At 39.2% G+C, this 26,277-nt stretch overlaps 2 protein-coding genes across 3 annotated transcripts in view; one reads left to right on the top strand and one right to left on the bottom strand.

Annotated features, from left to right (window-relative positions):
* LOC149556523 (proteinaceous RNase P 1, chloroplastic/mitochondrial-like) overlaps window positions 1-26,277 on the top strand; it is a 204,172-nt gene that overhangs the window by 16,557 nt on the left and 161,338 nt on the right. The window lies entirely within an intron of this gene.
* On the bottom strand, window positions 900-2,005 carry LOC149556524 (uncharacterized). Of its 2 annotated transcripts, XM_089830832.1 has the most exons (3): window positions 1,856-2,005; window positions 1,485-1,761; window positions 900-1,377 (listed from the first exon to the last, which is right to left on the bottom strand). In XM_089830832.1, exons 1-3 carry the CDS (start codon window positions 1,897-1,899, stop codon window positions 991-993), a joined length of 708 nt encoding a protein of 235 aa, XP_089686958.1. In that variant the 5' UTR covers window positions 1,900-2,005; the 3' UTR covers window positions 900-990. The 2 variants fall into 2 exon arrangements, with proteins under 2 accessions (XP_089686958.1, XP_089686957.1); XM_089830831.1 differs by having other exon boundaries at window positions 1,485-1,909.

The raw sequence follows: 26,277 nt of genomic DNA, 5'->3' as shown, positions 1-26,277 counted from the left end.
CTTTAATTTAGAAATGTGAATTTTACTATCATGAGTGTTGAAACCTTCTGATTGCTTGATATAAACTTCTTCAATTTTTCCATTTAGGAATGTTGTTTTGACATCCATTTGATGAACCTTCCATCCCTTGCATGCTGCAATAGCCAAGATGGTTCTAACTGAAGTATATCTAGCGACTAATGCAAATGTTTCTTCATAATTAATGCCTTCTTTTTGTGAGAAACCTCGTGCCACAAACCTGGCTTTGTACTTTTCAACGCTGCCATCAGATGCATGCTTAATTTTAAATAGCCATTTTGAAGAAACAACTGATTTGTTTTTAGGTCTTGGTACAACATCCCAAATATCATTTTTTAGTAAAGAGTTATATTCTTTAATCATAGCTTCTTTCCAAGACTGATTTGAAAGTGCTTCTTTAACATTAGAAGGTTCAATTTTTATAAGTTCAGTTAATAATGCAACATAACATGATTGATTTCTTGTTGTTTTGCTTTTTTGAATCACTTCATTAGGTTCAATTTGATTTTCTTCTATCATTTTCCTAGCCCAAAGTGGCCTCTTTTTAATGTTGACATTTTTACTTAGTTGCCGATTCGTGACACGAATCCGATTCGGGCACGTGAATCGGATCCGTGGATTCGGGATTTTTTTTTTTTCCCAATTATGATTCGTGGAGGATTCGTGCATATATATATATATATATATATATATATATATATATATATAATTATATATATGCATTATATATACTAAAAAAAAGAGAAATATACATAATTCTAAAACTAAATCATTTCATAGTATGAATCTAGTATACTTGATCAATGACATTGATAATTAATCTATTTTCACGATTATAAAGGAAATCAACACATTCACATTGAATTACTGAAAGTGAAAGCTTGTAACATTCAAAATATAGATCATTAAACTTAAAGTTTATAACATGATTTACTCATAAAAGAGTCAAGAGTCAACACTAAAGTTTTTTATTTAATCATCAAATGGATTTTCAAGAAAATCCGCATCAGAGGGGTACTGGTGAGCTGCAAGTGCTGCATCTGTATTAGTAGAGGAACCCAAACCACTAGTAGTAGAGGGGATTGTTAACTCATAATCCTCCTCCTCATCATCCACATCAATCAAAGTGGATCTAGCAAGATCTCGGATGGTCATATCTAAATCAGGAGTCTCGGGTGCTACATCCCAAAGCTTTTCGGGCCCCTTCTTGTACTTAGGATCCTTCCGTGACAACAAGCGCAAATTGTTGTGAATGAACACAAGGTCTTCTGATTTTTTTGGAGCCAACCGGTTGCGTTTGATTGAGTGGATAAAGGAGTAAGTACTCCAATTCCGCTCAGCGGTAGAAGAGCTGGCAACCTAAAGAGAAATTAAAAATTATCAATACAACAATCAAGATAAATAAATTAAATAATAAATTCAAGGAATTGAGAATGTTAACCTTAAGCTTAATTTTACAAACTTACTTGGGATAGGACCTTTATGGCAAGAGGTTGGAGATACGTGAAGGCTTGCCCGTGAAGGTACCACCATTTGATGGCACCCATCCTGCTTTGGTCTGCTATGGCAATAGGGTCGAAATCCTCACCTGAGTTGAAAGCAGCAAATTCACTCCTCACAATTACCCCAATCTCTGGATCTTGGAATATCTTAGCTAGTGCCCTCTTATACCCATCTGCAACCTCTGCATCTCTAAATGGTGGCACTCTACCTGGAAGGCGAAGTACATCTGCACTATAGTACCTGGGGATAACAAAAGACAATTGAACACTATCAAATATCAATAGCACAAACATTGGATAAAATAAGCACAAACATTTGATAAGAACTACAGTACCTCGGGGATAGAGCATATGCAAGGAGGTGCAAAGGTGTGGTCATCTTGTTCCATCGATGATGAACAATTTTTTCCACCTTCTTGTAAAGGGTGTCCTCAGGATCATTCTCCCTCCTTTGTATGGCCTAAGATATGAAATATGAATAATAATTATAATTAGTGAATATGTCAATTTAAACTTTAGAATCTAGATATCTCTCAAATAAAAAATTGTTGTAAAAGAGCGTAAAACTTACCATTTTAATTTTTTCCAGCATACTATCTATGGAATCATAAATATCCCCAAGGCATGGCTCATCACTATCTGCGAAGCGAAGCATTGCCATTATTGGATCGGTGATTTCCAACACATAACTCACAAGACCCCACCAATCCTCATCTAGTATCATTCTTCTCACATTTAAAGCCCTTGCTGTATTGGAATTCTTCCAAATGCCCCATTGGGGGCTAATGACCATATGCTTCAATGCTTCTTTTACCTTCACAAGTCGTCTCAAGACGATTGTGTGAGAGGCAAAGCGGGTTTCAGCAACCTAAGAACATGTTAAACTCAAGTTAGTAAAACATTTAAAAATTAAAACATGTTAATGTAAACAACAACAAAAATTAATAATTGTGGAATCCAATAATATTCAATTATATATTAAATATAAAAATTTACCTTCAATAACTCCAAGTCCGAGAAACTCCTAAAAATTGCTTGTGACATGTGGTGATTTGTCACAAACATTTGAATCTTTTCAGCTTCCTCATATATCCTTTTCACCCAATCTATTTCGGTGCCAATTGCTTTCATCACTAAATTGAGAGAGTGGACGGTGCATGGTGTCCAAAAGATATGATCATATCTAGACTCTACAATTATCCCTGCAGCCCTGCAAACTTTTGCATTGTCCGTGACCACTTGAACAACATTATCAGGACCCACTGACTCTATGGCATCAATGAGAATGCGTGAAATAAATTCTGCATCTTTCACTTGCCCTTCACAATCAACTGCCTTCAAGAACATTGCCCCCTTAGGGCATACAGCAATAACATTGATCAATGGACGGTTTCTACAATCTTTCCAACCATCCGAAATAATAGACACACCCGATTGAACCCAAAAATCTCTTATTGGTTGAAGTTGAGCCTCTACATTTTTCCTCTCATCATGTAATATGGTAGTGCGCAACTTCTCATAACCAGGCGGTTTGTAACCATGGGGTGCATCATTTATTGCTTCCACCATCTCCCTAAAATAAGGTGATCTAGCAAAATTAAATGAAACACCATTTGCAATTAAACAACGTCCAATTTTGTGATCAGCAATGTCTCTCTTTTCAATTTGGAATGCCCTATCTAGTGGGCCTCTCTTGCGGGTGAGTGGAGATGGGTCTTCATCTTCATCATTTGTAGTTGGCATAGGCAAAAAAGGATGTGTTCTTGTGTTTGTTTGATCAAATGATGGTGTTGGTATATTTGTTTTTTGGGAAGCACCACGTTTTGCTTTTGCAACTGCTCTATCAGCATCATCTTGCTCTTTTGCTAATGCTGCTATTTGTGCAAGTGGTAATCCCTTCTTATCACTACCTTGACACATGTGAATTCCTTCACCCGCAGGGCCCAAAAAATGTAGTTTCACTCGGGAATAGGAGCTTCTATGTTGTATGTTGCAAAAATTACATTTCCATATGTATGCCCCACCCCCAGGACATTGTGCAACTCTTGTTGTGTGTCTCCATAAAGGAGACCCCTTATCAATTTTGAAGCTTGGTGATGCAGCCCCACCCCCACCCACTGAGCCTTGACTACTCATTGTTCTATTCTTGCAATCTAGAAAAAGTGAAAGAAAACCATACTTCACACTTGCACAAAAACTTGAAAATTTGGAAAACTAAAAATAAATCAATAATCTATGAAAGAATTCAAGAATATGGTTGAAATGCATACCTTAAACACTTCTTGCAAGGTATTTGAAGCTCCACAACCGATCTCCTTCGAATCCAAGCACTTCACTTCAAACTAGCAAGTATGAGAGAGCAAAATGAGAGAGCAAAATAGAGAGCAAAATAGAGAGCAAATGAACTTGCATTGTGATTTAGAGGGTCGTTTTTAGGGTTTAGGGCCTTTAGGGCAAAAAAAAAACATTAAAAAATGATAATGGGCCCACGTTTTTGCATTCTCCTCCTTCATTGCTGCGGATTCACGCGGATCCGCGCGTGGATCCTCGAGGATCCGGGCAGGATTCGTAATCCTGCCTGTGGATCCGTAAGGATCCGCGGGCCGCGGATCCTTACGGATCCATAGGCAGGATTACGAATCTTGCCCGGATCCTCACGGATCCATACGTGGATCCGGATCCGAATCAGACCCGAGCCCGGATCCGGCCTTTTCCAGGCGAATCCGGTAACTAAGCATTTTTAGAATCTTCATGATTAGACATAGTGGAAGCGGATGATTCAATATCATTCTCCCTCTCAATTTCTGCTCGGTGATTTTCATCTACTTTAAGAATAGATTCAGTAATGGATTCATCACTGTTTCTAGAAATATTAAAGGCGATATTTTCTTCAAATTTTACATCTCTACTAATCTCAATTGTTCTTTAACTTAGAATGAAGACCCTGTATCCTTTTGTTGTTTCACTATATCCAATAAGTATCCTCTTTTTTTCGAATGGTTCTAGTTTTGTTCTTTTCTCTTTATGAATGTGGATATAAACAAGACATGCAAATATTCTTAGATGACTTAGATCAGGTTTAATGCCCGTAAATACTTCTTTCGGAGTGGTGTTCCCTAATATTGAGTGTGGACATTTGTTTTGAATGTAGACTGCAGTGTTAGATGCTTCAACCTAGAAAGAAGTATGAAGGTTTTGGTCATGCATCATTGCTTTGGTTGATTCAACAATTGATCTATTTTTACGTTCAACAACTCCATTCTGTTAGGGATTATATGGTACAGAAAACTCCCTTTTAATCCCAACAGCAATGCAAAATTTCTTAAAAATATTAGAGATGGATTCACCTCCATTGTTTGATCTTAGAATTTTTATTTTCTTTCCTGACTAATATTCAACTAGGGCTATGAATTCTTTGAATTTTGATAAAACTTCAGCTGATTCTTTCTATTTCAGAAAGTAGATCCAAGTTCTTCTAGAGTAATCATCAATAAAAATTACATAAAAGAAGCATCCATTAAGAGAAGGTACAAACATAGGGCCGCAAAGATTAGTGTGAATCAGTTCAAGAATGGATTTTGATTTGTAAACACTTTTAAGAAATGATTGCTTAGTATTTTTGCCTAAAGCACATCCTTTTGCAAATGCTTAAGTGATCAGTTTTGAGATTAAGTAAACTTTTTACAATGTTTCCTATGGATGATAATGCACGATAGTGAAGGTGACCTAGCCTCCTATGCCTAATTTTGGTGGAATTTGAAGTTTCATGACTAAGAGCTAGGTTTTGATTATTGCAAAGTTTATATAGACTTTCATCTCTAAATCCGATGGAAATGGCTTTCTTGATATTAGAGTTATTTTGCCAAGATAGAACCTTGTCCTCTTGGAAAGTGATTCTGAATCCTTGATTAGCAAGATCAAAAATAGAGACTAGGTTTCTTTTTATTTCTGGTACATAGAAAACATTTTTGAGTTGTAGAGTAATTCCTGAATTTAGATAAATTCAACAGGAACCAATGCCTTTGATAGGATGAGTAGAGTTTTCTCCAATGGTAACTTCTTCCGAGGATTGTTCGGAGAAAGTTTCAAATTTGTCTTTAAAACCGGTGATGTGCTGAGATGCTCCACTGCCTATGATCCAAGTGTTGTGGTTTGAGCTTAATTCACTTGAAAGGGCTAAGTAAAAAGCATAGTTTTCTCTTTCTTCTTTCTCTACTTCCTCTCTTTTGATTCCTGCTAAGGTTGCTTGAATTTTCTTCTTTTCAGGGCAGAAGTTATGGAAGTGACCAATTTTATCACATTTGAAACATCTAACTTTGGACCAATCATGTTGCTTACATGATTTGTTAGATTCCCTTTTGTTATGTTGGAATTTTCTTTTTTTGTTTGAATTTACATGAAGTGCTAGAATGTTTTCCTCTTGATTTGTACTTAGTCCTCTTGAGACTAATCTCGATTCTTCTTGTGTGCATTCATTCTTTAATAAATCAAATTTAAGGAGTTCGAGTTGAGAGCTTAAACTTCGAATAAATGTTTCCCATGATAGAGGAAGACCTTTTAGTGTTGTCATGCTGAGTTCTTTGTCATCAATTCGATTTTCTATTGTTGCAAGTTGTTCTTTTATTTCAGAAATCCTTAGAAAGTAGGATGTAATAGATTCTCCATTTTTCATCTTTATATATAGTAGATCTTGTTTTAGGGTTAATAATCTACTAGTATTGTTGATTTCAAATGTATCTCTTATAGTGGAGAACATCTCAAATGTAGTCTTGATACTAGAGATGGATGGAAGAATATGATCTTTTACAGAATCTATTATAATTTTTATTGCTTTATTATTATGTCTTTTCCATGTTACTTTCTTCAGTTCATTTTCAGGCATGGATATGTTTGTTTCAATATATTTCTCTAATTCCATTTCCCTTAATATTATCAAGACTCTAATTTTCCATGGTGAAAAATTAGATGCATCCTCAAGCCTATCTTCTAGTCTTACATGATTCACTATTTTGATTTAATAATATAATTTAGCTTTTGAAAATCTGAGACTTTAGATTTTAATATTGAGTAATAGCTTTTCTTATCAAAATGGCTCTGATACCATGTTAGTTTTAGTGATCTCTGATAGATAAAACTATTACAATAAGTATGGGAACAATAGATACTCTTACTTGTATAACTGTAGTGCAGAGTTTTTCTTCAAATAATAGGGATCTTCGAATTGCTTTGATGCAGAATCTCCTTCTCTGTATATTGCAAATAATACAGACAGTAGACTGAATATAATAATGATCCTACAAAGTAGATTGCAGAGAAAGAATTCTGGAAAGTATTTTTGAATTCTGGAAAGTATTTTTGCAATGTTTAATATGCAGATCGTTGGGTCTGTGATGCAGATGGCATTCCCATTAATCTGCATTTGATTTATATAGATATGCAAAGGGTATGCCCCGTAGAGTCATGACTCTACAAGGCCACGTAGGGTCATGGCTCTACGGAGGCATAACTAACTAATAGTTAGTTTAGACTGCCTAACACCCGATAGCAATTAATCCAAACATATTAAGACATCCGCCAATAATCTGAATGTAATCCTGCTGATATATTAAGACAAACATTCAAACATACATATATATACGTGTGTGTGTATGTGTGTAATTAACATTAGTAAATATTATAGGAAGAACCTGGCATCGATTTGTATATGTCTTTAATAAACATAATGTTTATAGCATTATTACTTCTACTGATGCTAAACATTAACATTGTGCTTGTATAATGATTTATGCTTTGAAAAAATTAACGGCTTAGAGATTCTGAACTTAGACTAACAAATGGCCTGTTTAAAATTGTTTTGGTTTCCCTTGGTTTTGTATTGAGAAAGATATTGGATGTTTGAGGAAGGGTTACAGATTTTATTTCTGATTTATGACAGTGAAATTGGGTCTTGTTTTAGAGACAATAAATTGTAATTGATTTCTTAGATTGGGTTCAGATTTGGATATGTTTTAAAAGGACTAATTTGGAACAATTCCTCCAAAGGGGTTTTCAAGAAAATGTCAGAAACCAAAGTTATGAATGATATACTAAGGAATAGAAATCAGATTATGTAAATGGTGAAGTATTGTTGAAACATGTTTTGTTTTGCCTCATGAGATGCCTCTAATTAATGAATTCATTTAAGGATGTTAAAGGGATCAACAAGTATCCCATTTATTGGTTGGTTTGTAAGATGCTTTGCATCAGATTGGTATTAGAGCTTGAAGATCTTGAGTGTGTGGGTAGAGCGCCAAAGGAGGCAATCCACACTAGGACCTTGTGGATTTGGTTTTGATTTGTTGATGAGTTTTTGGTTGCAAGTGCTCATCCATCTTGTTGCAAAAGGAAGGTATTGTGTTGTAGTGTACACAAATATGGAAGTTCTGTCAAGGCCATGGGAAGGTCCAATGGATGTTAGAAGACTAGGGAAAGAGGAAGGATGAGATTCCTTGGTGAGGCACATGTGAGAGTTGTTTTTGGTGAGTTTGAAGCAGCATGGTAAAGGTGGATCTCTGACTGATAAGGCATCGTGGAGTTGTAGCCATTAATGCTCAACCGATAGGAGTATTTGAGAATATGATTTTGAGGACAGTCTTATGTGTTTAAAGGCAAAGATGATGGTGATGAAGACATGAAGAGGCAAAGGCAAACGAAGGTAAAGATGAAGAATTTTGGTCTAATTTTTTTTTGTAGTTTATTGGTTCCACGTTTCTAAGAGACTTGGAAAGTTTTCGAGGTTGGGAGTATGGTGCAGGAGCACCTAAAGTACATGAGCACAAGGAGGCTAAGAGTCCTTATGTGAAAAATTGAAATTTAATTGAGTCATTTGTAATAATTTTGAGTCCATTAAGCCAAGACGTAAAGGCTAGAGAAGCCATTTGTAATAAGTTTTCAAAATTGTGCAAGGAGGTCTAAATGTGATCAGTAAGGTCAAAATGTAGACTAAGAAAGAGTAGAAATATTGTAAATGGTGGTTAATATTCCACTATGATATGTTTTTAAGGTTTTCCCAAAGTTGTGAGGTCAAAATGTTTAAAATGTAGAAGATGCTTAAAAGTTGCAACTTTAAAACTTTGCAAAAAAGTGCAAAAAAGGTTAAAAAAATGTAATGGGTTGGTTCAAAAAGTGGTTGGGAAGTTATACACCACCACAACCACTATAAAATCACTGTATTGGTCGTTCCAAACGGGGAAGGAGAAGAAAGAAACATTTTGGTTCTATTTTGGAGATTTTCTATATTGCTGTTTTGATTGGTTTTTCAGTTTTGATTGGTTTTTCAGTTTTTGTGTTGTTTCTAGGCCTTGTACGGCCATGTACGACTTAGAAACCATGTATAATTTGTATATTTGGATAGTATCATGAATAATATTCCTTCTCTTTTTGGTTTGGATCAGTTTTATTAAGTTTTGAGGAAGTTATGAGTATTTTGGTTAAAGTGGTTGTTTGCAGATTTGGGATTCCCTGACTATAGTCAAATTGAAGCATTTGGTACGAACACATTTGGAAGAATCAGAACCTCTAAATGGATTCATTTGGAAAGATATGTGAATCAACTTTCATTTCCTTTTGGTTTGAGTCATTTTTATAGAGATTTGTGAAAGTTATAGGCAGTTTAGTGAAAACTGGTGTTTTAATAACTAAAATGGAGTTGCAGGCAATGATTTGTGCTTGTATAATGATTTATGCATTGGAAAAATTAATAGCGTACCAATTCTGGACCTAGACTCACAAATGATCTGTTTAAAATTAGTTTGGTTTCACTTGGTTTTGTATTGAGAAAGATATTCGATGCCCGAGGAAGGGTTATAGGTTTTATTTCTGGTTTATGACAGTAAAATTGAGTCTTGACAATAAATTGTAATTGATTTCTTGGATTGGGCTCTGATTTGGATATGTTTTAGAAGGACTAATTTAGAACAATTCCTCCAAAGGGTTTTTCAAGAAAATGTTAGAAACCGAAGTTATGAATGATATACTAAGGAATAGAAATCAGACTATGTAAATGGTGAAGTATTGTTGAAACATGTTTTGTTTTGCCTTATGAGATGCCTCTAATTAGTGAATTCATTTTATGGATGTTGAAAGGATCAACAAATATCTCATTAATTGGTTGGTTTCTAAGATGCTCTGCATCATGATGCAATTAAAGGTATTTGGATTGGTTGTTACCAATGGTTTATGATGTTGAAAGAGGTAATATAAAGAGCGTCATGATGTGTTCTTAAAGGAAAAATAGGATATGTTCATTTTGCAGTTTGCTAGATGACAAAGTCTATTTGTTTGATGAATCTCAAAATGCACTGGTTGTATCTAAGAACTATTCTACTGAACTTTTGATATTGAGGGAGTAGTGAAGGATTGATTGTTTAGAGTTTTTGCAAGTTGAACTTGTTGAAGATTGTAGTTGCGATAGAGATCTTTATCTCTAATTTTGCTATATGTTGAAATTGAGATAATTTATATTTATTGTGTTTACAACTGGAGAAGATATTTATGATAATATTTGAGAGAATATTATATAAAGAGACATGGTCATGCTAAGAGTCATGTTTGGAAATATGAAGAGTCTTGTAATTTGGAAATTGAAGAGAGCTTCAATTGTGATGTGAAGAATCTCTTAATTCTTTATGTATTTGTGATTACTTTGAATGTAAATAACAATTGTATCATACTCCCATGATGAATGAAGGCTCCTGCGACGATGAACTTTCTGCTTGCCGCCGCATGTTCTGTGTTGCTTTCTCTGCATGGCTCCTTCTTTGATCTTTCTCTCCATCTGCACTCGAGTGCCCTTCTTGTCCCGCGTCCTTTGTTTTTCTTTGTTTTTTGTCTTCTCTTTCTCACAACTAGAGCTCGAACTTCACGGGCTTAGGGTTCAGAATAGTCTACTTTCGTCGGGCTGCTGGTGTCTGCTTTTGTCAAGATACTGGTGTTTGCTTTGTGTTGTAGCTCGACATTGGTTACATTCAAACTTGCTGTGCCTTCCGTATGAGCTCGGATCAGTGGTTTCTCACATAGCCAGTGATCTCTGTCCTTTATTTTTACATGTTTTCATCATCTTCTTCCTTGTTCATGATCCTTTTTGTGCTTTTTCGGGTTGCTGAGTTCCGGTATCTCCTACTGCTCGCAGGTTCATCTGATATTCTTCATTACTTCGACCTAACCTTGCTATGATTGCATATTATTATTGCCTCACATCGACTATCTCTAGTTTGCTGGTTGGTGTGTATGCTCTCTGTTACGTTACATCTAAGGCATATGAGTACCTGTTGGTGCTTGGTCTGATATGTATTCTAGATCAATTGGTTGTTGCAATGACCATAGGTGATAGTTGTCCGCCACAACATCATCATTTAACCTATCAGAGGTTATGTGATTGTGTGATGAAGCTTGAAACTGATAACACTCTGCTTAGAGAATAGGTTGTTGCATTGACAGTAGAAATTTCAGAGCTCAAACAATCTACATAATTGAACGCCTCGCATATCAAACGATTTTCCAATACATTCATCTTTGAAACAATAGGCTTAAAATCCAATTTAGAATCTGTTATTGAACAACTAGATGGGCTAGAAAAAATCAAGGAACAAAAAACTAAAATGGCTACAATACACTCTTCTCTGATTGCTGAAATTGAACAGAAGGTGAAATCTTGGGCCTCTCTTTGTACCAATACAAATACTATTGCACCTCGATTGAGCTTAGACAAGATTGTTTAGGGAAAGTTTGATGATGAGCGTATGCGACACGCACGTGAGCTCAACTTGCGTGTTCGTGGTCTCTCACCCATCGCTGATACTCTTGTTGCCAGACATTCTTTCCTCTCTGACTAGCTTGGTATTTTTGATATCACTTTAGATAAGTGTTGGTTTGGTACGGGAGATACCCTTTTCATTAGGTTTTTCTCTTTTCTGACAGGCTTCGTGTCCTTAGAGCGAAAAGAAAAACGTTCTCTCTCCCCTCTAAAATTTTTCTTGATGAAGATTTCACTAAGGCACAAGTTACAGACTTGAAACATGCACGGGGAATTGTGGTAGATGCTAGGTGGGCTAGAAAGTGGGCTGCTGTTAGGAATCTTAGAGCAGTTCTTCGTGATTCTCTTCCTACTGGATGGGTAGCGAGGACGATCTCCAAAACCGCATGGTGGTTTTTACAACAATCTAACAAGAGGAAATCCTCTTCTCTTCTTGTCAATTGTTAGAATGGTAATGGCTCTTTATGGTCATTACTTGGTCTCTTTCATGATGCGGTGGGGTTCGCTAATATTTTGGCTGTCACTGAGACTCACGAGAGTCCCATGCACCCTCTTCCAGGATACCTTGGATACCAGTGGTTGTCAGTTTGCAGAGGAGAGGTCTGTACTTTTGGTGGGGTCCGTGGGTCCGGAGGTGTTGCTTGTTTGATTAGAGATGACATTTTTAGGTTCACATTAGTGGTTCACTCTGATGCCTTTGCTAGATTCATGTGGGTCTATATTGCGCGTCGGAATCACTGACAAAGGGACATCTTTCTTGCAGTATGTTATTTTCCATCAACCCCTTCTTTGTATGCCATTCATGATGCTGAGGATGGGGATCCTTTTGGTGACCTTTAGGAGAGCATCTCACAGTTTGCAGCCTTAGGTGATATCATTATTCTTGGAGACTTCAATGCACAAACCAGGAATCTTTAGACTCCTATACATGATTGTGGCTTTGTTTCGATCTACACTTTTGAGATAGATCCGACCAATATGGGACTTCAATGTACTTCAGATGATGCCTTTAGGCCACTCTCTTATTACAGTCGCAATCTCCTCCAGTTCTATGAGTCCTCTGGTTTGTTGATCCTGAACGGTTTATCCTTCTTCCCTAGCTCTGATCTCTTTACCTGTTGGCCACACTGTGGTGGTGCGAGTGTTGTGGACTATGTCATCATCTCTTCTTCCTTCATTCCCTCCATTCACAGTTTCACCATTTCTTGTCTCCCCTTTGTTGACCATGCTCTTCTTAGCATTGTTATCTGCATTTCAGCCCATTTGTCGCCTTCTTTTCAGCCCTCCCCCATCTCGATTGACACTGCTTGCACCCCTCCTCGCTTCTGCTACCCCGAGGATGATGGTGAGTTTTTTTCCTTCCATCTTAGGAGACTTTTGACACTAGTTAGTTTCAGCAGTTCGCATGTGGCTTTTGCCATGTTTGATTTACATGTTTCCTGCCATTTGGGTGTCTGCTCTCCTTTCTATTCCTCACCACTCTCCTCCCTCTCTCAGGGCTAAGCGTCGGAATACTTGTCCTATGAATCAATGGTTTGATGCCGACTGTAAAGCTTTCCATCGCTCTGTTCACTTTTCTTTTGAGGCTCACTCTACTGCCTTCGTCCACTTGCGTTTATCTTATCTCCATTTTCTTCGCTACAAGAAACGTTCTTTTGCCTCTTCTCACTGGTTTATTAATGCATTTAGACAATAGACAAGAACATGTAACACAGAAGGATTCCTTTTATTATTTGCATGTATGCAAAAGATACTACAATATTCAATATACTTGATTAGAATGATGATTCAAAGTCCATTCTGGACGGTGTACATATACCTTCTCGAAGGGGTGACTCAATTGTCACTTGCCTGTTCGGATACAATTCTACGCATTGGCTACAATATAGAATTTACCGACAATATCATTCCCCCCCAAAAGTCAAGTCATCTCCCAACGACAATTACAAAATTACCAAGACAAATTAATGAAATGGAATACACTAACTGTGACTAACTATAACAAGATAGATCTTTTTCCGTCACACCACATTCACATTTATCCTGTGCCTGCACCAAACTGGTCTCCAAAACACGTTGCATCTGTAGCCTCTACTAACACAATACATTCACTTTAGCCAATCTGACCTTGATAGCCATCTGTGCCGCCTTCTCTACTTTCAACACCACTGCCTCCAATTGGATGACCAGCTCTTCCCGAGCTCTCTATGCATCAACCAAGACAGCCTCACGTCCAACTAGTTTGAGTGTCTCAAAGCGTAGCACCCTTCTCGAAAGGCTTGTTCCAGTGCTTTCTCCACCCTTGGCATACAGACACTCCATGCCTGCAGTAGCTCCAGGTCTCATCAATTGGTCACACTTCCCTCGATTGATAATTGAATTGATTGGGGGTCTAGGAGGCATCGCCCCCAGCGGGGTCGAGGGGTAGTGCCCTTGCGAGGTCCTGGGGCAAAGCCTTAGGCGCACTCCTTGTCGCGATACAGGGTGGGGTTGAGGGTCAGCGCCTCCGCCGCCAAGACCAAATTAGCACTCTCAAACCCACACAATACTCCATGGAACACACTTTTTTTGTGATTTTCTTCCGATTCGGTACTCTTTTTGCCAATGGCTTATGTTTTACTACTTTTTTATGCCTTTCCCTTCCCTTCGGTATCATACATTACTCATTCGAAATTGTTTTGATTTGTCGTGGTATTTTTTTTTATAGAACCTCATGCTTCCTGAAGAGTATGACTCCTTCCTCTTGAATGCTTTGGTACAACCTCCGAAGGGTAACTTTATTATTGTACCTCTGTCCTTCTCTGATCTCTTCTATTATATCACCACTTAACCCCATACGACAGAGTATGTCACTGTCCTTGTGTCGTACGGTCCACTCCTTTTGTGCTCCTTAAGCCCGTACGTCCGTACAGTCCATACGCATGTGTTCTCTTTGTCCGTACGGGGCCATTCTTCCTCTTATAGCCGTATGGTGTCTGTCTGTGTCCTCTATGTGATTTCCTATTGCCATATGGTTGTACGATATCTGCAAGGCCGTACGGTGTGCTCCAAGGTTGTCGTACTGACCACCGTACAGTGCATGTTCTCTTCTTTCGTTCTCTGTCGGCCGTACTTTCCTTGGGCCATATGATCAGTGATTTGTTCTCCTTAAGGCCGTACGGAAGTGAGGCTATATGGTTCACTTTTCTTCCTGTTGTACGGTGATTTCCCTTGCACCGAGGCCATATGGACCATCGTACGTTGCTTACCTTCTTTTTGGGCCGTATGGAAGATGTTGTTTCTTTGCTTTTTGTCGTCGTACGAAAATGGGCCATACGATGTTCCTTATCTTCTCCACGCGGTCAAAGCTTTCTCTAGATTTTGGTACAATCTTTTGAACATGCAAATTTTCGTACGGTTTTTGTGATTTCCTTAAGATCGTATGGTGCATTAACTTGTGTTCTCCTTGAGTTCGTATGGTTCAATTCACTAGCTGGTTATTACCCGTACGGTGATACTTATTCCCCTCTTGAGCCATACAGTGTGTCATGTACAATATCTTCTCCTGTCTGGCTGTACTGTGGATTACTTGTGATTTCCTGCCATCTTTTGCCTGGCCATACAACGTCCTTCCTAGGTCGTACAACGATTTATTTTTCTTTACTGCCTTCCTTTCTTTCTTACGCTCTTGATAGGCCGTACGCCCCTTTTTTATGGCAAACGTACTCCCTTCTCTCCTCCACATGTGCTTGTATGACCAGAATTCTTTTTGACGCTTGTCCGTATGGTGTACTTGCTTTGCTCTTGTAAAAGGCTGTACTGTTTTAAATGCAGCTGTTTTTAATATTGGATTCGAGTTATCTCTAACAAGTATATTTTTTGGTTCAGTATCATCTCCTAGATTCATGGTTTGTACTATGGCCTCTTCATATTTTATTGGTCTTTCTTCATTGAATACATGTGTAGGTGTTTAATCCAACTATGTGTTCCTTTCTTTTATTTTCCTAAATTCTTTTGGAAATCCATCTTTGTTGCATTCTTCCTCTATCATTAGTATGTTGCAGCTTTGGAAGAGTTCATAATCCTCCATCTGCCAGTGAAATAGTCCGTCCACCAAATCCAAATCATCGTCCTTTGATCCACCTTCCAACCGTAGGACTCCTCATTTGGTTCCATCTACTTCTTCCCTTCGTCCTCTCCTTTTGAATCGAATGATCCAACTTCTTCTCCCACCATTTGTGTGTGTAAATCAATAATGAATCTCCGTCCTCTGTTCTCCATTGATAGTGTATTCTTCTTCCAGTCGTGTTTAGCCTTTGCTTGTATGAGCCATCCTCGTCCTAGAATGGCATCATATCCCCTTCTTTTTAGCAGTATGACTACAAAGTCGAGTAGGAACAACTGTGTTCTAATAGTCACTGGTTGTGCCATCAGGATCCCAAGAGGCTTAATGCCATGTTGGTCTGCAGTTAGCAATTGGAACGTGGGTGACCACAACGTCCGCTGTCCCAATTTCTTCCAGGTATCTTCTGGTAAGACATTTTTACCCCTAAACCTCTGTCCACAATTGTGTTTGAGAGGATCGTTCCCAATATACCCATTTCTACGACCGCTGGATGCCTTCCTAATGTGAGGGCTAGCAGCATTGGGTCTGTTGTGCTTGTTCAACTTTCTTTCTCCTTCCTAGGTTCTTGTGGTAATTTAGCAGCCAGAGTCATGTTTGTGAGTGCCGTTCGTAGTTGGGGCATTGTGCGGATTAGATCATTTAATTTCACTGGCACTTCAGTTTGTAATATCCGCTTTATGATGTTCTGTTCTACGCAGTTCCTCATTGAGGTATTCGTAGTGCCCCCCTTCTCTGTTTGTGATTTCTCTAATTGCATCCCCTTCTCAATTTCTGCCCGTGCTTCTTCTAGTGTCTTCTTTTCTTTCATTTACGCGTAATTGCCAAGACTTCGTCTTCGTTCGTTCGTGATTCGATGTTGATCAAATTCACTTTTGATTTCGATTTCGGGCACTTGGCATCTTCATGGTCTCTAAGACCACATCATCTGCATAACAACTTCAGTGTGTTTGTCATTGTACAATTTCGTGCAAAGTGGCGCCACAAGTTGCATGCCTGACATTGAACCATCGGTTGATTGTTCACATCATACTGAATCCGATTGTGGCTTCCGTTATTATTGTTATTATTGTTGTTGTTGGTGTTGTTGTTTTGTCCCCTTCTATTGTTTCTGTACCCACCTGAGGTGGCACCGTCATTGTTTGTGTTTCTGTTGCCTCTTAACTTGGATGCTTCCTGTGTCAGGAGCACTTGTTGATGTTCTCTTGTTTTCATATTGAACGGACATTCCTTTGTGGAATGTCTCGCGATCTGGCAAATGTCACAGAACTAATTCTTCGGATAGGATCCCTTAGTGTGACTTCGGTCTTGCATTCTGTGCACCATAGTTCATTTTCTTTGGTCTGGCTATTCCTTTTTTGCATATCCTTAAACTCTTTCATCATCCCGGTCATATCCTTCTGGAGAGCACAGACCTTCTTATTGCCCTTTTCATCACCACTGCTATCTTCAGAAGAGGATTTATCCGAGTCGGATGATCTGCTTTTCTTCTTTTTTGTTTTTTAGTTCACTTTTTAAGTGCATCGCTTGATTGTATGCTTTAGTATACGACGATGGTGGTACAATCTTCATTTTCCTTTTTAACTCCGGGCCTAGTCCTTCTATGAACCATCTCTTTTTCAGCCCGTCTGCTAGCTTACTTTCCATCTTATTTACTAATTCTTTTTAACTTTCTAGCATATACATGGACAGTTTCATTTTTCCCTTGTTTTGTGGTGTAGATTTTTGCTACTATCTCATTGTCGTCTCGTAGCAGTTGAAACTCTGTAATAAATTTCTTCTTTATGTTTTCCTATGTTAGCTTTGCCGGATCGGTGTCAGAAAACCAATCAATTGCTACAGCTCGTAAGGTGGTTGGAAATAGCCTTGCCCATTCGTCTTGGTCGTTTTTTCCATTCGCTGTCCAAATCGTCTAGCAAGTTTTGCAATGTTTGATCGGGTCAGCCCTGCCATCCTCGTCGAACTTTGGTAACTTTTCCTTTGGACCAGCCATTGGTACTCTTTCTTTCTTTTGTTGTGCACTGTTGTTTGTACCCGTGTTGTTTTGTACTTCCATACTACTCTGAACACCTGCGTTACAGACACCTATGTTGTCAAGTGGCGTGAAGGCTTCCTCAAGGATTTGGTTGTTTTGACCAAACTGTATTTGCTCGTCAGGTGTATCAGGGATGAAGAGTTCACCCCATGCTTGAGTTCCTTCGATACTTTGAGCTGCACTGGCCCTTTCCCTTCCGTCCGGATTCCTCCTGGGCGTATACCAATTTGCCAATTCTTTATTTGTTCCTTTGATCACCCTTTGCCTTTCTTGGGCTTGTTCTATCAACCTTTCCCTTGATCGACTTGGCGACTACACTTCGTTTGTCAATGCTCCCGTGGTACCATGGTCACCTCTTGTGCCACCATTGCCGTACCCTTCAGCGAGTTATTGGAGTCTATGCCTCTGGTTGCTTTGTTGTGTGCGGTTTAATACTTCCCGTGCCACCCTTATGCTGTCATCTTTTGGATTCTTATTTCTATCTTTATTCAATGTGTTTGGCATTCATAGCACCCGGTCCTCATAGGCAACGGCACCAAATGTTTATCGTATAGGGTAAATGGTTTATTAATGCATCCAGACAATAGACAAGAACATGTTACACAGAAGTATTCTTTTTATTATTCGCATGTATGCAAAAGATACTACAATATTCGATATGCTTGATTACAATAATGATCCAAATTCCATTCTGGATGGTGTACAAAGACTTCCCAAAGGGGTGAAGGGGTGACTCAACCGTTACATGCCCGTTCGGATACAATTTTACCCGTGGGCTACAATATAAAATTTACCGACAACACTTCTGGCGTACCCTTTTCCTTAGGTGTCCCCCCTGCCCTCCATCCTTGACTTTCACTCTTTGACCTCCCACACCATTACACTTTATGACATTCCAAGGCAGCCACCTCTTCATTCTAGTCCACCTTCTTACTGTCATCTGTTCACCCCCTCTAGTATTTTTGAGACCATTAGATCTATGAGATGCGGTAGAGCTGCAGACAACGATGGTTTCTAGGCAGAACTTTTCAAACTTGGTGCTTCGGTCCTTGGATCCTACCTTCCCATACTCTTTAATAGAGTGGTCTGTATTGGGTTTCTCGATGCTTGGTCGCCACATGTGATTTATCCTATTCATAAGTTTGGGCTTGCTTCAGACCTAGGTAACTATAGGACTATCATGGTTGGGCATACTTTTGCCAAACTTTATGCCACTGCTCTGAACACCATGCTATCTAGAGAGCTTAACAGGAGAGGATGTAGGGCTAAAGGGCAGGTTGGTTTTTGGGCAAACTATTAGACTATGGATCACATCTCCACATTGCGGGCTATTATTGAGGAGGCTAGGCATCACTTTGAAAAATTCTATTGCTGTGTTGTGCATTTCCACAAGGCTTTTGATTTTGTTCCTAAGATGGCTTTATTTTAGAGACTTAGCAAGATTGGGATCTCAGATATGCTATTGACTGCTATTATGAGATTGTACATGAAGGTAATTGGTAGACTTAGGACCCTGGAGGGCTTTTCTGTTCCGATTCAGAGCACCATTGGGGTGAAGCAGGGTTTCCCTCTTTCTCTTACTTTGTTCAGATTGTATATTGACGAGCTTGAGGATTTCCTTGTGAACTTCTCACAACTTGGTGATGGGTGCTATTTGCATTAGGTTTTGATCTCCATTCTCCTTTTCGTCGATGATGTTGTTCTCTTGGCCTCTTCTCCGGACAGTCTACAGAGACTTCTTGATGGTTTAGCTTCTTTTGTGATTAGCGTTAGCTCGTGGTCAATCTCACTAAGACTCAGGTTATGATCTTTAAATGTTTAAAGATCTCTCATCTTCATTTCTTTTTTAAGGGGCAAGAGGTTGAGACCACTTCTTCTTACATGTATCTTGGGGTAAAGTTTTCGGGACCTCGTTTCAGTTTGAGACTGACTATTCAATCCAGAGTTAGTAAGGGCATGGGTTCTCTGGCCATGCTACAATGCTTCAAACATCATTTTTAGGATATTTCGTCCAAGCTGTCCCTCTTGGACTCCTTGGTTAGATTGACTGTTTTCTATGGTTCGGTGGTTTGGGTACCTTTTCTTCTTGTTTCTGATTGGGCCTCTATTGAGCATGTTCAGATGTTGCTTTTACTACTTATCATTAGATGTCACAGACTCACCCCCACAACATTATCTTGGCCGCTTTTGGAGCTCATCCTTTCAAACTTGCAGCCATTTTTGACTTGATCTGGTTTCTCCATCGGCTTCAAGGCTTTATGAATTCGGATGTCGACCGACAGATACTTTCATCTGGCATATTGTTCTTCTGTTGAGATTATGAGATCTGACACTTGCACTAGATCTCGCTGTTGGTATGCCCAGACCATCTCTTTGTTGGGTTCGATCCGGATTGAGATTGATCGTCTTCCTCCACACCAGTTCTTGCTGGATGCTCCTGCTCACCTCCTCCCCTCATGTCAGGAGTTGAACGAGTATGTCAGACAGGATATCTATAGACAATACATTATCACTACTTGGCATAATCTTCTTGATGGATTATGTTTTATGATGGCCTTTTATGCAAAGCATTTTCGTGAGATTCAGAATGGTATTATTGTGCGTCTTGCTTATCTTTATTGGTGCTGGTGTCAAGTCGTGCGATTCTCTTTGGGCTCCTTCAGAGTTGGCTCTCATCGTCTTCGGGCTCGGACTGATCACCATATGGATAGAGAAGATCAGATTTGTAGACTGTCTACTTTGGCAAAGGTTGACATTGAGACCCACTTCATATTTCATTGTCCTATCCACTATGAGATCAGAGGGAGATTTTACTGTTTATTCAGAGATTGTTTTTCTCTTTCAGCGTCTTCGGCTACGTTGACGAACAATGTCTTGCACTTTACCTACGATATGTAATGTCCCCACTTTAGCAGTTAAATTAATTTCTTATAAAGTCATTAAATAAATTAAAAATTAAAGGTGACTTTATATTTAATTAATTTAATTAATTATTGTATTACAAGGGAGAAGCTTCTAGAGTGTATTAATTATTGGAAAGGGGGAAGCCTCTGGTAATTTGATTTTTTAGAAGCACAATTAATTATTGTATTGCAAGGGGGGAGTTTCTAGAGAGTGCATTAATTATTGGAAGGTGGAAGTTTCTAGTACTCGCAATTAATTAATGTTTTAGTTCCTTCTAGAAGGGTGAAGGAAAAGGATAAATAGGGGTGAGAGTCTCATTGTTTAGCATTGGATGATTGTGAATTGCATTTGATAAAAGCTTGGAGGTGTGAGTTAGAGATTTGGTCTTGGCATTAGAGGACGTTCATCCTCTCTTGTAACATTCTAGACGTCATTCCCTTGGGGTTTGGCCTTTGGAATACATTGCTATGTATTTGATTTTATCATCTTGAGAACTAATAATATTTCAGCAGCGGTTCAATCTTTAATTTGCATAAATTCCTTCTTGCTCATGTTATGTGGATTGAAACCTATGCAAAGACATTAAAATCGCTTTTAGCAATTGGTCCAAAGTGCCCATTACAGTGGTATTAGAGCATTTCCAGGGTGTCCATTACAGTGGTATTAGAGCCATTTCCAAAGCTGCCCATTCCACGAGAGGCCACCCAGCTTCATGAGCATACTCTGCAGTTAGTCACACCTGAGGGGCATACTGTTGATGTCAGTTTTGTACCACTACATAACATATAGCGATTATATACTTGATATGGAATATCAAACACTCAATCCCTCTCTTGAAAAGTAAATACTCATGAAGACATAAGAAAAACTCCAATGTTCCTTACACCTGTGGATACTAGCTTAGTTATATTAATGTGATTTGCTGGTTAATCACATAGGCGGGCTTACATTATTCATTCAAGGATTGTCGAACTCTCATCGTGATGATGATGATGTTTGGCTTTGTAAAGTATGAGTGCCAAATAATGTTGATGGTGATGATGGAGGGTGTGTGTTCAAATGACTTATGCCTTCCTAACTTTCTTCTTCAAAACTCCAACTACTAAACTACTTGCTGCTCTACTCCTACTCCTATGAATGGAAAGATTAGCAAATGGACGTGGATTGAATTTGATGAAATCTTACTAGTGGCTCTACCTCCATAGATGCAATGATTCAAGAGAAAAAGACTAGATTACCACGCAAGGCTTCCTAACAAGCCGCTAGGATGCTAGTGGCCTAGTTTATAGATCCCTATCAAACATCCACCAATATCACCATGCAACAATCCATCCACTCTCACTTTTAACAACTTTTCTGAAATAAAATCTACTTTAACAACTTCAATGAAATTTAACTCTAACCATTGGAAGTAGAAACCATGCAATAACACCAAGTGTTCTTAATCACCATGCAAGTCACAACAATGATAAAGAAGCAATTTTGGTATTATCTTAAGCAACAATTTTCTTCTACCTTTTATAAATGAGAGCAAATGGCCTTATATAGGGGCCAACATTACAACCAACGGTGGAGATTAAGAGGCAAAATCAACGATCCATATTAGATCTTAGAGACCCTATTTAGGGGTGCCACCCCATCGATCAATGAGAAGATGCCACCTCATCAATGGACTAATGAAAAAAGGAAAAGTGACAACCAATGAGAAGGCACCAAAATGGTAGCCAATCAGAATCAGACACCTATCCTACCCAAGAGGAAGGAGAAATTGCCACTTGGGCTTACATCAAATGATCTTCTAATATAATTCTACTCTTTTCTTTCATCTTCTTAGCCAAAGCGATGAAATTGGCTAGTCGGTTGTTGACTTCCTTCATGGGAGGGCAAAGCGTATGTTTTATCTTGAGTTCAGTGAAATTTATCATGTAGCTTGCTACTTGTAGTGTCTTCTCATGATCCTTATCATATTCTTTCGCATATCCAATAAAAGCATTGAGGGAGGCAAGGGTGCTCAAATGCTTCTTCTTGATGACAACCTTCCCCAACTCATTCAATCTTGATCCAAATTCTGTCTCATTGACGTTCTCCTCTTTGATATCTTCAAAATCAAGTGCAACCTCAACATCGCTCATCATGGTTGAAATGGAAGTGTCAACGCTTGGGTTGTGCTATGCAATTTCATTCTATATCTCTTCAAGTATCCTCAATTTGATAGTCAAGGCAACAAACCAAGAGTCCACTGTACTCATTCCTCCTTCATCTACCAACTTGGTTCTCTCCAAATATTTTTTCGGTAGCTCGATAAATGCCTGTAGCATGGGAATGGCTAAGTCCTTAACTGGAAGGCAATCCTTCCACTTACCTTCAAATGTTCTGAATTTGTCTCTAATAGCCACCAATGACCTGAATGTTGAGATAAAGGAAGACAAGACATTTCGCCCATCTTGAATTGTATCATGGATCCAATCCTTGACTTCGTTGAACTAAGCCGATATCTCTTCTGTGTTGCTCCTGCTATCTTGCAGAAGGGCTGTCTGGTGCAACTGTTGGATAGGTTGGCAATCTCTCCAATACTTGTTTTTGGCCTCCAACTTTACAATCCTCTCATTTTCCATCCTCAACCTTTCTCTAATTGAAACCATGCCTTCCTAGATCTCCTCACATTCCATGTCATTTGTGATTCTTCCCAAGTTATGCTCAACTATCTCATACTCCTGAGCTACAATCTTGTCTATTGCCTTGCTAACCTTTGGTTTAGCAATTTGAACTTTTTGGTGACCCTCATCATCGCTTCTAATTACCTTTGCCACCCTTTTTGCAATTTGTCTTTGTTTCTTGCTATTTTCTTTCTCCACTAACCCTTGAATATCTTCAATTGTTCGGACAGTCACCAACTCGCTTCTTGGCATAAGCATTTGCCTTAACCATAGTGGTGCACTGCATCTCCCCAAATTTGGATTCGGTTCGACTAACAAAGCATCACCAATGGCCTCAGGCACATGACTTATTTCCTCAATATCAACTAGCCTATCCTTTTCTTCACTAGTGACTCTTACATCATCTCCATGTTGGTTCTCCGAGAGAGGAGAGTACTCAGTACTGTCGCTATAACCACTTGATTCCGAATCAGAGTTCACTTCCATCACAGCCCCTTGTCTACTTGTATTAATCTCTCGGCTCGTGGCCTCAATTATGCTCTCCCTTGACGGTGCTGTATTCCGTCTCTTTGCTGGAGGCTCCTAATGTTCTTTACTTTGCTCAACCTCCAAACTTCTCTTCTTGCCCTTATTGTTTTTTGTTGCTGGCTATTGCCTCCACCTTTCTGTCCGACTGACTCTGCTAGACCTTCTTCCTCCGGTTTAATCATCTCATAAGTAAGGTGTACCTTCAAACTTTGTAATTGCCTTAACTTCCCATTGTACCGTGACTTAGTGTGTAGATCAACTGTCCTTGTAATTGCCTCCAAGGAAGGATCCTGATGATCATCCCAATCCACTGAACCCAATTTTGTTCCATCCACTATATCATAATCTTCACTTAGCACATTTTCATCATCTTCTAGTTGATCGGGAATATGAAGGCCTCTCCATCTGATTGCCCTTATCATATCCACTAACAATCTTGAAAAAGCTAGCTTTCTCACATGAAAGTCATCATATACATTGGCCCAAAAATCTTCTATAGTAGGAATATGTTTGAATGTGTTTTCTTGAGATGCCTTGATAAGACCATTAGGATCGAATCCTTGTCTTGCTCTATACCATCCTAGATGATATTGCTCTAACTCTTTCTCCGCAGCTGCAAAGGCAACAGGATTAGGGCAAGTATTGTTTACCGCATAGGTTAATTAAGAATTGCACACAGATAATGGACATGAGTACGAACAATAGAACTCTTATTATTATTATTCGCATATGCCAAACAGTACATGATGTTTCGATGATAAGATCTGATGATAAGATGAATACAATGCTTCCCGAAGGGGTTATAAATACTTTTTGAAGAACTTTCCCGAAGGAGTCCGTCAGCCACATACATGTCGTTACATAAAAACCTTTCCGAAGGGATCCGTCGGCTGATACACAATTTCCTTTCCGAAGGGACCCGTCGGCTGATACACAATTTCCTTTCCGAAGGGACCCGTCGGCTGATACACAATTTCCTTTCTGAAGGGACCCATCGGCTGATACACAATTTCTACCGAAGGGACTCGTCGGCTGATACACAATTTCCTTTCCGAAGGGATCCGTCGGCTGATACACAACTTCTACCGAAGGGACCCCTCGACTGATACACAATTTCTACCAACGACATCATCCCCCCCAAAAAGAAAAGTTGTCTTCTGACGACTATTACAAAATCTCTGAGACAAATCAACAACCAAAATACATTGACTGACTAACTAGTCTTCAACATTGTCACCTTAGCCAATCTGACATCTGACCCTGATAGCCACCTGTGCCGCTTTCTGCCTTCCAATTCCGAGTACACTGAACCAAGTGTCGCTGCACTGCCTCCAACTGGATGGTCAGCTCCTCTCGAGCTCTCTATGCATCCACCAAGATAACCTCACGGCCAACACTTACTCTTAGTGCCTTTGGTACACAGACACTCCATGCTTGCAGCAGCTCTAAGTCTTCTCAACTGGTCAGACTCCCACGACTGATATCCGCAACGACTGGGGGTCTAGGGGGCAACGCCCCCGGCAGGGTTGAGGGGCAGCGCCCCTCGCCGCCAAGACCAATTTAGCATTCTAAAACCCACACAAAACTACACGGAACACACCATTTCTGTCATTTTCTGCCGATTCTACACTCTTTCTGGCAATCGTTGGTTCTTCCTCTACCCTGTGGCATCATCTGATACTCATTCTGAGCATTCTTGATTTGTCGATGTTCTTTTTTTTTTTTTGGTTATAGAGAACCTCCTGTCACCCTTCTGTGCTACCAAATAGCAAGTAGAAGCCGTACGCCCAAACCCCACTCTTCAGAATCTGTAATCTTGCAATCCAAATCCGTACACATGATATGCTTGAAAAATCAGTACAATTACCTCGTATTCCAAATTATAATTTCCGTACGTTGTCTTTACTTCCATATTTCGTACGTCGTACAGCCAAAATTCTCAGTGTCAATGGCTTTCCTCAAAAATCTGTACAACACATGTAGAGATTCGTACTGATCAAACCCCTAAAAAATCCGTACGGTCACTATACTAGAAATCCATACCATAGCTGTTGTTGAAAATCCGTACTGGGATACCGTACGGTGATTTCAATAAAGTCTGTACGTTAACCTTCTCAAGCTATTAAAATTCGTACGGTGGTCCCAATGTTACAATATGCAGCTCTTAAAAAACTGTACACTACTAAAAAAGCCGTACTATACTAAAAATGTACATCAGCCTTCAGCTAAAATTCGTACATTGTATTAAAACCGTACTACAGCAAAATCGTACATCTTCAAATATGAAAAACCGTACAGTGCTACCTTTTTCTTCAGATATGGAAACCGTACGACACTTTTCCCTTCAAATATGAAACCGTATGGTAAATATGGAAGCCGTACGGTATTCTTCCCTTCAACTATGAAATCCGTACGGTACATATGGAAGCCGTACGACACTTTTCTGTACGGTACTTCTCCCTGGGAACCGTACGGTACTTTTTTCTCTCTCCTTTTGTTTTTCCTTTTTTCTCAATAGGAAAGTTAATTTTCCCTTCGCCTGTCGGCGTCGTCGGTCTGCAACGACGAAGGGGTCGCCGGAAGGCCATTCTCTGATGCAAAAGTCTTCCGGCCGTGGTATACCTTCAGCTTCGAGCCATTCACTGCCTGAGGCACTTCCTGTCCATCCAAAGTCCATAATTCTATTGCTCCATTGTCCCCTACTTCTCGGATCTGATATGACCCAACCCACTTAACTT

This window comes from Cupressus sempervirens, chromosome 5 (genome assembly GCF_028749045.1).
Source record: "Cupressus sempervirens isolate cs-2001-9-10 chromosome 5, ASM2874904v1, whole genome shotgun sequence".
Taxonomy (NCBI): domain Eukaryota; kingdom Viridiplantae; phylum Streptophyta; class Pinopsida; order Cupressales; family Cupressaceae; genus Cupressus; species Cupressus sempervirens.
Note: the sequence above shows the minus strand (reverse complement) of the source record. Positions and strands in the feature narration are given on the sequence as shown.